This window comes from Enoplosus armatus, chromosome 14, assembly GCF_043641665.1.
Source record: "Enoplosus armatus isolate fEnoArm2 chromosome 14, fEnoArm2.hap1, whole genome shotgun sequence".
In the NCBI taxonomy this organism is placed as follows: Eukaryota; Metazoa; Chordata; class Actinopteri; order Centrarchiformes; family Enoplosidae; genus Enoplosus; species Enoplosus armatus.
In genome coordinates, this window is record NC_092193.1 from 15,019,999 (window position 1) to 15,033,742 (window position 13,744).

Below are 13,744 nucleotides of genomic sequence, written 5' to 3' on the forward strand. Positions count from 1 at the left end.
TGTGAAGATGGTTCCCAGGTTTTACCGGGTCAGGAGCTGAGGACAATGTACTACAACCTGTGTGTGTGTGTAGAGGACATAATATTTGCATGAGACGTGTATACAAGACTCAAACATGACATAATTAAAATGTGTGGCATCTGTGTGTGTGTGTGAGTGTGTGTGTGCGTGTGCGCGCCTGCAGGTACAGTACGCAAACCCAGTCAAATTGAGACGTACTGGCTTGTGACGTCCTCTGCACCAGCTCGTTGGTGAAGGCTCCGATGCCTTTGGTTGAGATGGCGGCCAGGGAGAAGGAGTACTCTGTGTTTGCTTTCAGGCCCTCCACTGTGTAAGAGTTCCTCGGCCCGAAGGTCAGCTTCTCCTGCGAGAGTGAAGAGAGGGGAGCAGAGGACGGGACGAGAGGTGGAATGAGGGGAGTGAAAACGACAACATTAAAGGGGAGTTGGAGAGAAAACGAGATGAGGGCTGTCACCAGCAGACACAGTGGTGCCAGGCGCTGGGGTTAATCTTTTAAACTTCCCCTTTTATCTGTCCTCTCATCCATCTGTCTTGTTAGGAAGTCCACTCTCAGCGGACAGATTTATAAAAAAAGAGTAAGAGGTCTTACCAAACTGCCAAACTTGACAGGTTTGTAGAGCAGCTCATAGTTGACAATGCCCTCCTTGGTGTACGCAGGTTCCCAGGTCAGCTCAATGCTGGTGTCTGTCACTCTACCGACTTTAAACTTCCCTGGTTGGCCTGGGACTGAAGGGGGACAGGACAAAACAGTCAGTCAGGACTCTTATCTAAATATATATATATATTCATAGTATTCTGGTGCATTTGTTTGTAGCTAAAGATCCTGAAAACGTATTTTCTTATCAGCTTTTTACTAAGTGGTACGGGTAAGTTCACATATGTAAAATATTTCTGTGCACCGATCAGAATTTAGCAATAATACATCTTTTAAATCACTTCTTAAAATTCCATTTCACTGGAAGGCCTTCTTGTAAGATTTTTATATTACATTAGTTGGATTCTTCTTCTTCTGCCTAGTTAACTCATTATTTTAGTGAATTGTTTCATTTATTTCTGTTTTGCTTTGTTGTTTTTGCTGTAAAGTACTTTGTAACTGTGTTGAGAAAAAGTGCTCTATAAATCAAGTTATCAAGTATTATTATTAATATTATTTATATAAGAATGGGAAATTTGTTGCCAGGAAAATGCCACTGTCAATCAAATATGATCAAACCACGCCCACACAGTCCTGATGAAGCCAAGTTTTGCTTTTGAGTGTTAAAATATAATTAATTTATTACTATGTATGGTTATTTTTAGCTGTAATTGTTTCTTATTAAGTCAGAAACACTTAATGTCACTATCAAGGTTTGAAAACAATCCATTTGAACCTAACCTAATTTTTCAGGTGCTTTAAAGTCATAGTGGAATCAAAAAAGACTTAAACACACCCATTACCCCATAAATCCCCCAAACCCTTTCATATTTGTTGATTTTCTAAATATTCTTATTCCTTTCATGTGCTGGAAAATGGACGACTTTTTAGGGACATCTAACGGTGGAGCAGCAGCTCAAGCTACACAGAAATTTAAACCAGTAATACCATCACAGTAATCATCTCTTTGTCCCTCCCATCACATAAAACCTGCGACAGCTGTCACAGTGACTCGAGCGGCGCCGAGGTACGAGGGACATTTTTCGCTGTTAATCCCTGTTTCCTTTTCATAAGTCTCCACACTTCCGTCCCAGCAGGTGGAATTTATTCATTTTGAAAAAGTCATATATATATATATATACAGGTCAAGCAAAGTGTCTCCCAGTGGATTGCTTCCCAAACTTTACATAAGTCACTTGAATAAGCTCCTTAACAGTTTGTTTTCATGTGCACACACACAAATAATGACTCATTTGTGCTTGGTTGCATGTGCACATCAGACAAACAGCCACTTCTCTCCTGCACATGAATAAATGAAGACCACTACTTAGCTGTTATCTATGCACCGGCATGCAAGATAAATGTATTCACTTGCACAAACGTCTGCCAATGATTGTGTTTATGCACACATTCACAGTCACACTGACCTCCAGGCATGACTTTAACATGGACCGGGTCTGAGAAAGGTCCGTCCCCTACAGAGGTGAAGGCTAGGACCTGGATGGTGTAGGTCTCAGAGGTCACCAAGTTCTGAATGGTGGTGATAACGCTGTCCTGGACGTTATGGATCTGCCACTCGTTCATTGGCCGGGAGGGGTCCATGGTGTAGTACACGCGGTAACCTTTCACCTACAACAGAGGAGCAGAGACTAAGAAATGCCGCTAGATAGAGAACGCGGTTCACTTTTCTGGATTGGGACCGGATTTTAAGGTCATCAGTGACTGGGCTGTATTAAATGGACTTCCTACCTAATTCCACTGTCCCGCACCCGTGGTAATCCATAATACCATCCTCAACACAACCTTATCACAGCAAAGGTCATCATCTATGATTTCTTTTTAACTTAAGTCCAGATGGTCGTTTGGATTTGTCAGTTCAGTGTTTATTAGAGGTAACTGTCACAAGGTGACGTCTCTGGCTGTTGTACAGTTGACCTCGATCAACAAATCTCATGCTAAAGATGACAAAACCAGTTCTAATACGAGCTGCAGATGTCGTCATGTTGAAGTGCTGAAGATATAATCACTATACCTGCTCCTGTGGGATTTGTTTATTGGCAGTTCAGAGTATATGTAATCCTGCTGCCATGCCATTGCCCTCACCCTCCACCTCTAACGCCTTTTGTGTTATTACTCTTTAATATCTATAATCCCCATATGCACTCAATTCAGTCTTGCACTTTTATGAACCTACTGCACCGTTAGGTAGGCTAGAAAAGGAAATAGGCCTCGAGAGGGAGTGCTCTTAACTTAGAGTGGACAGCCCAATTACCTCTCCTTTCTTTAGAGGGTGGGGAAAGTAGCGAGGGAGTTACAGGAGGGAAATCTCTGTCAAGACACAATCCCTGCAAACGAGATGAACCTGCACACTGGAATAAAGCTCCCAATGGTGAATTTCATTAAGGCTTTATCGTATTAACCTCGTGTTAGCCTTTGTGCAATATTGGAATGTTGTCAGTTTATATCAAGTGAAGATCACATGTGGGGAATACAACCTCTCTGTCTTGTACTTTTTATATATCCGACTTTTTAACAATGTAGCACAAAGTCATTCAGTTTTAAAAGACTAGAATGTTACAGTTGAATTAGTACAAATATAAACATTTGGGAACTGAATGTTACCTGTTTCCTCACAAGGTGAGAGATGGCCGAGGGTATGAAAGAGTTTCTATATGTTTTAGTTTTGGCTAATGGGACAAAAACTGAAAGTCTGGATGTAGGAGCTGGGAGCTGTCGCACTGAACGAACTGGAATGTTGTACAGATGGAAGTACCAGTGATTTTGCTGCAGACATATTTAAGACGTTTTGCTGATCAAAGAAGATGTAAAAAGTATGTTTTTCTGCCACTGATAACAGATCAAAAAGAGCTGCTTCAGTCCTCGTCCCACCTGTCCGTTGGGTTCCTCCGGCTCCTCCCAGCGGACCATCACCGTGTTCTGTGAAATAATGTGGGCCTGGACGTTTCGGGGAGGGCTGGCCGGGGCCTGCTCTCCTGTTCGGGCCTCCACACGCGTAGACGAAGGGCCCTGGCCGATGCTATTGAAGGCCGACACCCTGATTTCGTACTCTGTGTTGGGGTACAGTCCCCCGATGCTGTAGCGGGTGGTGGTGATGCTGTCCACCGTCTCGTACTTGCTGTCCGGCCCTTTGGCTCGGTACTGGATGATGTAGTAGGAGACTGGGTCTGGGTTGCCAGAGTCCCAGGTGATGGTCACACTGGTGGCGGTGGTCTCTGTGACTATGGGTGTGCCAGGAGGCTTTGGCAAAGCTGGGGATCAGCGAGAGAGAATTATATTATTTACTATTAATTCGTTTCTGTCCATTCTGTACATATTACCGTTACATACATATTACATTAACGACTTATTATTGCATTCATTCATGCACTACATTCTGCACATTTGTTTATACCTATATCTATATGCACTTTGCTACTGTTTGCACCTAGTAAGATACTGCATTTCGTTGTACTTGTACTCACTGTGTGCAGTGACAATAAAGTTAAGTTGAATCTCTTCAAATTACATTTTTGAGGATATTACATTACAGTACATTCATTTGGTAGATGTTTTACAATAAGGGATATATTAAATGGCCTCCCACACGACCATGTATCAGTGACAAACTCACAATGATGAGAGTGCCTTAATCAAACTTAATATGTGGAATCTTTTGGTAAAGTACGGAACAAATTAGCTTGACAGAAGTCAGATGTAACATTACCATCCTGGACATTTAGAGTATCCAATTCTCCTGACATGCACACATTTGGAAATACAGAAGAAACCCAATCAAACTGGATTCATCCTTCGATGAAGTAACAACTGAGGCACTTTCCCACCTCCTTTTCTCTCTCTATGAGCCAAAATGATTAATCCTGATATTAGAGCATCTCTTACTCTTTACTAAGACCTGAGCGGTGGCCTCGATGATACCCAGGCTGCTCATGGCCACACAGGTGTAATTTGCAGACTCCCGGACACCGTTGAGCTCCAGCACGTTCCGTCCAATTGGCATCTCATCCTCGGGGGTCAGGTCTTCGCTGCCCAGCATCCACTTGACGTAGGGCATGGGTGAACCCACGGCCACGCAGGTGATATTGACGCTCCCTCCCGGCATGATCTCGTGGTTGGAGGGAAGGATGGAGAAACGAGGGGGGACACGGCGCACTGGGAAAGGAGGAGAGTCGGAAGGAGGGGGGGTGGGGGTTTAGGTGTAAGGTGGGGGAGGAGAAAAGTGGGGAAGGGAGTGAGGAGAAGAAAGGCGGAGAAAAAGAAGGGGGGGGGGGGGGGGTGCAGGGAGAGAATCAGAGAGAAAGAGCCAGAAAGAAAGATAGAGATTGAGAGAGAAAGTGAGGGCGAGAAAGAAAAAAAGAAAGAAAAAGAGAGAGAGAGGAGAGGTAACAGGAAGGGGGAGAATGAACTTCAGGGTTTTTACAGAAAATTACAAAGGGATATTTCAAGTTTAGTCCCAATTACTTTATGGTACTGATGATTCCAACAGAAAGACACAAATCTTGTGTTGAGCTCAACCAATCAGAGTGAGCTGCTTACTCAAAATAATATAGTGACAAACTCTTGAGTACCGTTTCAACCAGGACATGACACCTATAGTCAGTTTCTCTTATTGGTTATCATTCATTTCAGCTGAATAATAAGACTTTGTGATTCAGGTTTTTGATTATAGCTGTATTATCATTATATTTCCCCCCTTTAAGCAATGACTAAACATGTTAAACTTTACCAGAACTTCAGTGAGAAACTTTACTTCATTGAGATTTCTGCACCTTGAGGTGCCTCTGCATTAGATGGCCTCTTTTTAGAGAGACTGTATGCATCACGGGGGCCGATCAATAGGCCCTGCTGGCTATTTGTGTCCCCATGAGAAGAACAAGTAAAAATGGCAAGTTATATCCAATACTGCATCTGTCAGAGCTTGGTTGACTATATATTAGGGAGAGATGCATCGAGAGACTGAACTCATAGGTCACTTGCATGCCTGGGCGACTCAAGAGGGATAAAAATGGTGGAGGAACACAAAGAAGAGAACGAAGAACTGAAGACAGAGAGGGAGACGGAGAGAAGCGAGACGAGAGCAGAGAGACAGATAGAGGGATAGTATAAGTGTTAGAGACAGAGAGACAGAGGCAGAGAGAGAGAGAGAGAGAGAGAGAGAGAGACAGGCAGCTCTGCTTCTCTTCCAGACAATGACAGGCAATGTAGCAAAGGACAGCCACATTGTACAACAAGATACTGTACAATACATAGGATTCATAACTGATACAGTGTGTAGTCAAATGAATTGAAAATGTGGACAGGAGTGGATCGAGGGATCTATTAAAGGTGTTGTGGCAATTACAGAGTGATCATTGGACACAGTAAGTAAAGAACACCAAGACAGCATGAAAGAGGCAGAACGGGAAAGAACAAGTGCGAGCAAAAAGAGAGATATGTGAGGTAGTATGTGCATGTTTATAAGTTAATAAACTTATGTACATGTGTCTGTCGCTCCTACACATCAGGGTGCAGACAGAATGCAGAAGAAGAAGAGAAAAAAGGGGGAGGGAAAGGAGGGGAAAAGACAGGGAAGTGGAGATAAAGAGAGAGGATTAGAAGAGGGTTTTTAGGGGGAGGAGGGAAAAGGGGGAAGAAAAGAGAAGCGAGGAAGAAGAAAACACATGGATCTATTTAAAAACACGGCTATATACCAGAGTTAGGCCCATTCAGAAAGTAAGTAAAAGAAAGACTGGTAGAGATCGGATGTTGAAGGAACAGAAAAGAAGAGGATACCCCAGGGTCACAACACAGGAAACAGAGAGAGACAGAGAGAGTAACGGACAAACATCTCTGCATGGGAGGAGAGAATGAAAAGGGAAGGCAGACAGAGAGCAGAAACATTGTCGAAAAAAAAAACTCAAGTCAACACTAGGAGGCTTATATGTGTAATAAAAACATGAACGTGAGAAGCAACAAAAGACTAAAAATAAAAATAGATTGAAATAAAAAGTTACTGTAAAGCCCTACAGTAGCAAAACAATATGAGTCGATGTTTTCTTTAGATGACTCTAGCAGTAATTCAAATATATATAATGTATGAAATAAAAAAAATAAAAGATAAATAAATAAATATGGGTAAATCTGCTGCACAACCTCCACTTCTTAATGTGTAACATCATTACTTGGAATCTTCATGGGCCACATCCCCCCTACTCAAAGAATCTAGAGACAATTGGATAGAAGTTAACATTTTGTTGCATATTTCAACAAATTAAAAAGTTGCCGTGACGTCACTACAATTTCATGAATAGCAGATAAAGCATTTGGAATACTTGTAGAAAAAAAAAGAAAAGAGCCGGAAGATACCCAGAATTGGATACAGAAGTTGAAGACACGAAAGAGACAAAGAGACAAAAACAGGTAGATCTGTTAGAAAACAGACATGATTAGGCAGGCACCTCCTCATCTGAGCATGCTGGAGACAGACTGCACCCATGACAGCTCCATGCACAAGACAGACACAGCAGGTGCAATGCAGCATGACACAACACTATCATTCAGTCAGTTATTTTATACCAATCAATATAAAAAAAATGAAAAAACTGAAGAGGACAATTAATCAAGCATATGGATTAGTTTGGTAACAACAGGATGAAGGTGAAGACTCAAGATGATCGTTTAGTAATCTGAAACATGAACTCAGCAGCATTTCTAAAAAAAAAAAAATCTATCTATATATATATATCAGTCAGGACCAGAGACAAAAGACTGAAGAATCCACTGCAGAGACATAGCTGAGTGCTTTACAATAAAGTGAGCTCATAACAAGGGATAATCCTTCACATGCTCACAGAGCCTCTAGCTTAAAGTTAATCGAGCCGGGCTGCATGATTCCCCTCCATTTTCTATACAGTTTGTGAAAGCCAGGAGCTTCAATCTTTATTAGCAGAGCTATCATTAGTCCCGTCCTCTGCAGGGAGTCTGGAGGCTACAGGCTGGGGAGACCTTGGCACAGCCATAAGGATTACCGCTGTATCTCAGCACTGCTATATACCCGCTCTGCACTGTCACTGAGCTGACATTTACGCAGCACCATCCAGTCTGTCTCAAGGACACGGCTTTCATTAACCACTGTAGTAAGAGGGAATCATTAATGTCCCCTCCATATCGAAAACATGTGAATGGATATGAGTAATTTCAAATGTCAGTCAACGGAGGCGTATCTGAGTGTTTGGCAAAGATAGCAACAGCCAGGACAGGCCAGATACAGCACAGGCTATATTACAGTAAAGTTGGCACATGTATCTGTAAATATTGGTGTCAGTATGAATCTTGATGATATGCAGAGGAAGACGTATTCAGATACTTTACTTAAGTAAATACCGTAATGTAAAAATACTCAAATACAAGTAAAAGTCCTCCACTTATGTAAAGTACGTAATTATTACTAATAATGTACCAAATGCAATGCTGTGTCAAGTCTGCTAACATGTGGCCACGAGTGGCAGTTATGGGATGATGCTAAATGCTAAAATATAGCGTAATAGTAGCGCAAGTAGAAACGAGTCATAAGATCAGTGAACTGACTCAGTAATGGCAGCGACGTAGCGTTATCTAGCTAATGTGTGCTAAAGCTGGCTAACATTAGCCGCTGCAAGCTAATGATAATTTCAAGTGGGCCATTAGCAACAAAACCCCTGACAGTATTGAGCCGAGATTTTATTGCTTATTAATTAAACTTTAAATGTGTAACTGTATTTACATAAAGTATCAGAAGTAAAAGCACTCGAATGCAAAAAGGCCCCAGTGAGTGTTACAATATACTGTCGGTTATATATTATATTATTGCATAATTATTGCTGATGCATTCATGTGTACAGATCATTTTACTGTTGTCATTGGGCGAGGTGGAGCTAATTTAAACTATTTTATATACTGTTATGTAGTCTAATCTGTAACATTGCATCATATTTTATGAGGTCATCCTATGCTTTGTATGTAAAATCTTAATTTGTAAAGTAACTAGTAACTACAGCTGTTAAATGAATGCAGTGGAGCAAAAATACAATATTTCCCCCTGAATTGTAGTGGAGTTTAAGTATTATTTCCAAGTAAAGTACGAGTACTTGAGTAAATATACTTTCTACCATTGGTGACGCGATGGTTCTCTCGCCATCTTGAGTTCATGTCATGAATGTGGCCAAATAACTGAAGCTTCTCCTACAAACCTGCACAACACATATAACTTCAAAACAGAAGGGCGTGTACAAGCGTGACTGCGAGTGCAAGACTTCCACTCAGTGCAACATGTGCAGGATTGGAGAAGATGCGATGACACGGGAGAATGTTACACACAATGATACAAAATGAAAAAGAAAACAAAACAAGAGAGACAATAGCAAGACATGACGAGACAGCAAGTTCAATAATATCACAATCGGGGCATATCAGTAGGCGTGAACACACACTGAGCCATGCTCTTGTGTCAGTCCGTCAGTCAACAGACATGCAAGCGGTGCTCCTTTCTCTTTCTCTCTCACTCCTTCCATGCAAACATTGCCTCTTTTTAATCTTCCAATTCTTGGGTCTCCATGACAACAAGATCATACCATGCAGAAAACATTGATCGGGGAGTGAAGGCAATACCAAGGGTTCTGCACACAAGGCCTCACAATGCAGTCAATGCACTCTGCTGCGTAGGCAGACCACTTCATCAGCACAGCAGCTTTAGAGAAATCAACTCTCTTCTTTTTTTGGAGACAAAATCATTTCACTTCAAATCTACTCAGGTGTCCTTTAAATGTTTTTTTTTGTTTCTCTCTGTTTCAATAAGTGAAGCTTTCTGAAACAAAGGAGTAACAAAAGAAAAGAAAGAGCACACCAACCTTCTCGAAGCTCTGAGGGATGGAAGGGGGTTGATGCAGAACACAATGACGTGAGGGGGGAGAGAGAGAACGGGGAAACACAGAGAGAATAAAAACGGCCAGCGCAAAGCCACTCGCTCCACTGCATCACACACATACTGTACACACACACACACACTCACCAACACCCGCACTCACACATCCCAAACACACACACACACACACACACACGTATCCCACTTAACATAGAAACTAGAACTTTTAAATCTGAACATTGGTTGTGGTCTTTGAGCCATAAGACGCACCAGCACCCACAGTCCAGAAGCTAGAATCAGTTAAACAGGGATCATGTGGGTGCACAACGATGCCATTAATGCAAACATATTTAAGAAGAAATTATATCCTGATTGTTTAACTTCCAACTTCATTCAAATCTTCAATCAAATCTCTTGTGCAACATTTTCTGCCTCTCGTACAGAAACCATTTTAGTAGACAGATCAGTGATGTTTCCATGCAGTTAAACCGAGGTGCGTTCCCAACTTCATGTTCAATTTGATCCCACTGTTCGGAGCTCGCACCAAGGTTTAAGGTGGACTTGTTAAGGGTGGTTGTGAGAGATACCAAACAACAGGGTCAACATATACTGTAGACAATGGATGGGTTAGTAATACTTTTAAGAGCACGGCTATGGAAAAGAACTATATTTATCTAAGAAGCACCTTAACCGTAGTGATTCCTGTGTGTTCGTCTGTGCATGTGTGTCTGCATGTGCACGTGTTCTGTGTTCAGGTCCTACCTCGCACATACAGGTTGGCAGGGGAGGAGTAGCGCACGCCTTGAGAGTTGGTGGCCACACACTCGTACTTCCCTTGGTCTGTCTCCTCGCTGTTCTCGATCTGTAACGCTCCTGCAGGACAGGAAGTGATGGAGAGAGAGAGACATAAAGATGTTTAGTTGAGTTTGTAGAAACGTTTCTGCTGCTGTCGGCCTTGCTTTGCATCCTCTCCTTTTCATCCTGAGATGTTTGTCTGTTTGGCCTGTTTCTGTTATATTTTGACCCTGGGGTATCCTCTCTTCTATTGCTTCAACATCCAATAAAGCTTTCTTTTTATATCTGCGAGGCACAGTCTGAATGGGCCGTGCTCTCATATACCAGTAGTTGTATCTTAAAGAGCCTTGTACTTTCCCCCTCCTGCTATAAAGTGAACAGAAATGGCAGCACATTCGAAAAATCTGAATTTTCTTCCAAAAAGTTTGGAAGTCAAAAACAAGTCTCAAAATGACTTTTTATAAACTTAGATGACACTTAAAGGACCTTTTGTTGTATGCCTCTTTACAAGCCAGTGATTCCTCTCCTACAGCAGGCTCGCTGCTGCTGCGAAGAAAGCCTGTTTCTATCTTGGCAGTTAACTGACAGCAGCTACACAGCTTTACCCCACGGCAACAACCCGACGACGCTCTTTAACTCCTCAACTTGTTTCTTTTCCTTCCTTCAGTTTTTATCCTCCTACCCTGATCCCACCGTGGTAAACAGTGTCTCCCTAAATGTGCTATAATTACACACAACGTTCGTCAGGTATTCTTTTGTTTCACAGGCTGCTATTCCTACTGCTTTTTAAAATGCGTTTTGTTTTATTTTTTTGTTAACAGCCTTTTGAATTACCAGCCGTGATTTTTTATTTATTTATTTTTTGCTGTTTCAGCCTGCTCTGTCACATACATCTCATCTGAAATTGACTTTGACATGAAGCCTGAGGAGGAACCACAAAGCCATGGATTACACTCTGCTGAGGGAGGAGAGGAAAAAGACACAACTCAAAATGCACATGACACACACACACACACACACACACACACACACACACACACACACAGCTAGTTTCAGTCTGGTACAAAGCCCAGTGTTTTGTATCAGATCTTCTGTGAGGCTGATAAAAGGCATCTGGCTTGTATGGAGATATATAGAAACTGAAGATGTAGTACTCTCTGCACACTGATTTCTCACGCACACTTACACACGGTGGTGGAGGAAGTGTTCAGGTTCTTCACTCAAGTAAAGCAGCAATACTGTACCACAACAATAAGATACTCAATTACAGGTAAAAGTCCTGCGTTGAAAATGACAGAAAATACAGAAATACTATAGGAAAAATGTACATGAATTGAACTTTGTTTGTGCTTACATGATAAATTAAAACATTTTTTTTTTTTTTTTTTGTAATTTGGGTGAAATTACCTTTTGAATTTGGCAGTTACCTCAACCAGCTACAGATGCTACTAGCATGTTAATGCATAATTTGTAATAATGCAGTTGTATAAGATATGTATAATTTGACATTCTGAAAGGGACCATTCTGCGTAATTATTTAATATTGTATTAAGGTGGCAGCAGAAGTCTTAGGGATCAATACCTCAAAACTTCTGCATGGCTAGATATCCCTGGAGATTAGTGAGAACATATGCTCGGTTGTTTTTTTTAGTCACTTGCTCGCTTTCTCTGAAGTCCCAAAATAAGTTAGTAAGTAGTAGTAGAGTTTTTTTTCCTTAATCAAACTACTGTCTCCAAGGTCAAGAATTAACTTTCCCACAATACTTCATATGTTGTTGGGTAGTTAAGTCTATAACAATACAATATAATTGTTTTTATAAGTTGGTCATATGATCTGTATGTAAAATCTGTAAAATCTGTCACGTAGAGTAGAACTACCATAAAATAGAAATACTTAAGTAAAGCTGCAAAGATTAGTTGATTAATCGATTAGTCAATTTGCAACTATTTGATAATTGATTAATCATTTTGGTAATTTTCTTAAGCAAAAATGCCAAACATCCCCTGGTTCCAGCTTCTCAAGCGTGAGGATTTGTTGCTGTTCTCTGTTTTATATCGTTGTAAACTGAATCACTTTGCGTTTTGGACTGTTTGTGAGGCAAAACAAGACATATGAAAACGTCACCACTTCAAAATTAAACCTAATACTTGAGTTAATACTTGAGTTAATAACAGTACTTACTAGATGCTTTCCACCACTGCAGACACATACACATGGTGTGTTATTCTAATGGCGAAAAAGCTTTTACTTATTAAATCCTAAACACTCGGCCAGTTAAGCACTAAAAGCTTCCACAGAGACAGACAGTTTGTGATTCTCTAAATGATACAATAGCTGATCAGTACATGCAGAAGTTGAAACAACATGTTTTTGGAGCCTCAGAACAGGGAAAGTTGGACTTACTTACACTCAGCTGGGGCACAAGTGTGCGTTTTGCGTGTTTGAGCGTGTTTAGTGAGCTGAGGCCCTGCTAGCTGAAGCTGTAATCCATTTGCTTCCGTCTTCTGCAGTTACATGAAAGGAAAAAAACATCTCGTGCCCTCCTCTTTCTCTCTGTTTTTCCGTCTCTCATTTCCCCGCGGTACAGGGCAGAGTTGGGAGATAAACAGGAATAAATTATCTGCTCTACAAGCCGAGCCTCCTCTCAAGAAAGGAGGTAGACGGCAGAAGGAGAAGCGAGAAGAAGACAGAGTGGAGGAGAGATGGAGCTGGACAGGTGGAGCTCTGCAGACAAGAACTCATCTGACAGCTGGAAGCAGCTCATATGGCTAACCATCAGCACACATTTGAAAAATGGCAACTGAAATATTCTTTTATGCAAAATACGTTACCATATATGGTGTTCAGTGTATATGCACATCTAAAGACGCTGCATATAAACACACAGCGCAGACAGAAAACTGGCAATGGACGAACATAATGACAGTCAGTGTGGAAAAGCAGGACAAAAAGCTGTAAAAAAGGGAAAGTGAAAGATAACAGAGGAGAAGAGGGAGAGCAGCTTGATAGTGAGTCTGGAAGCTGCTGACAGACCCAGAATGAGATGTGACTTCAGTAAATTGAGCTGCTGTGAAATCGCGGATGGTGTATTATGTCTGCTGAGCAGAGACTCAGCCGATCAGATGACAACAGATATTGCCAACCTGAGAGCTCTGCCAGAACATCTAGGTCAAACAGATCACCTGGACTCCGGCCTCCCACGAGGTGAGACATTAACTTTTAACTGGGACCGGACGTTACCAACGATCAGGACAGGCGGGCGCTATTTTTACCACAACACATTTACTTAACACAGTTTAAAAATAAACTGCTGGGATCAAACAAGTTCATTTGCACACTAGTAATAACTATGTATTTTAAGTTTTCCTGGGATGTGAACACAAAAACATGAAAGACA

At 41.5% G+C, this 13,744-nt stretch overlaps 1 protein-coding gene across 1 annotated transcript in view; it reads right to left on the minus strand.

The window, feature by feature from the left end:
• Window positions 1-13,744, minus strand: part of LOC139296120 (receptor-type tyrosine-protein phosphatase S-like) — a 49,069-nt gene that overhangs the window by 17,415 nt on the left and 17,910 nt on the right. Inside the window, exons 5-12 of the mRNA XM_070918425.1 lie at window positions 10,314-10,424; window positions 9,538-9,549; window positions 6,152-6,166; window positions 4,556-4,825; window positions 3,545-3,924; window positions 2,083-2,284; window positions 611-747; window positions 220-364 (exon numbers count right to left, since the gene is read on the minus strand). Of these exons, the coding sequence (XP_070774526.1) occupies window positions 220-364; window positions 611-747; window positions 2,083-2,284; window positions 3,545-3,924; window positions 4,556-4,825; window positions 6,152-6,166; window positions 9,538-9,549; window positions 10,314-10,424 (1,272 nt within the window). The remainder of the gene's footprint in view (window positions 1-219; window positions 365-610; window positions 748-2,082; window positions 2,285-3,544; window positions 3,925-4,555; window positions 4,826-6,151; window positions 6,167-9,537; window positions 9,550-10,313; window positions 10,425-13,744) is intronic.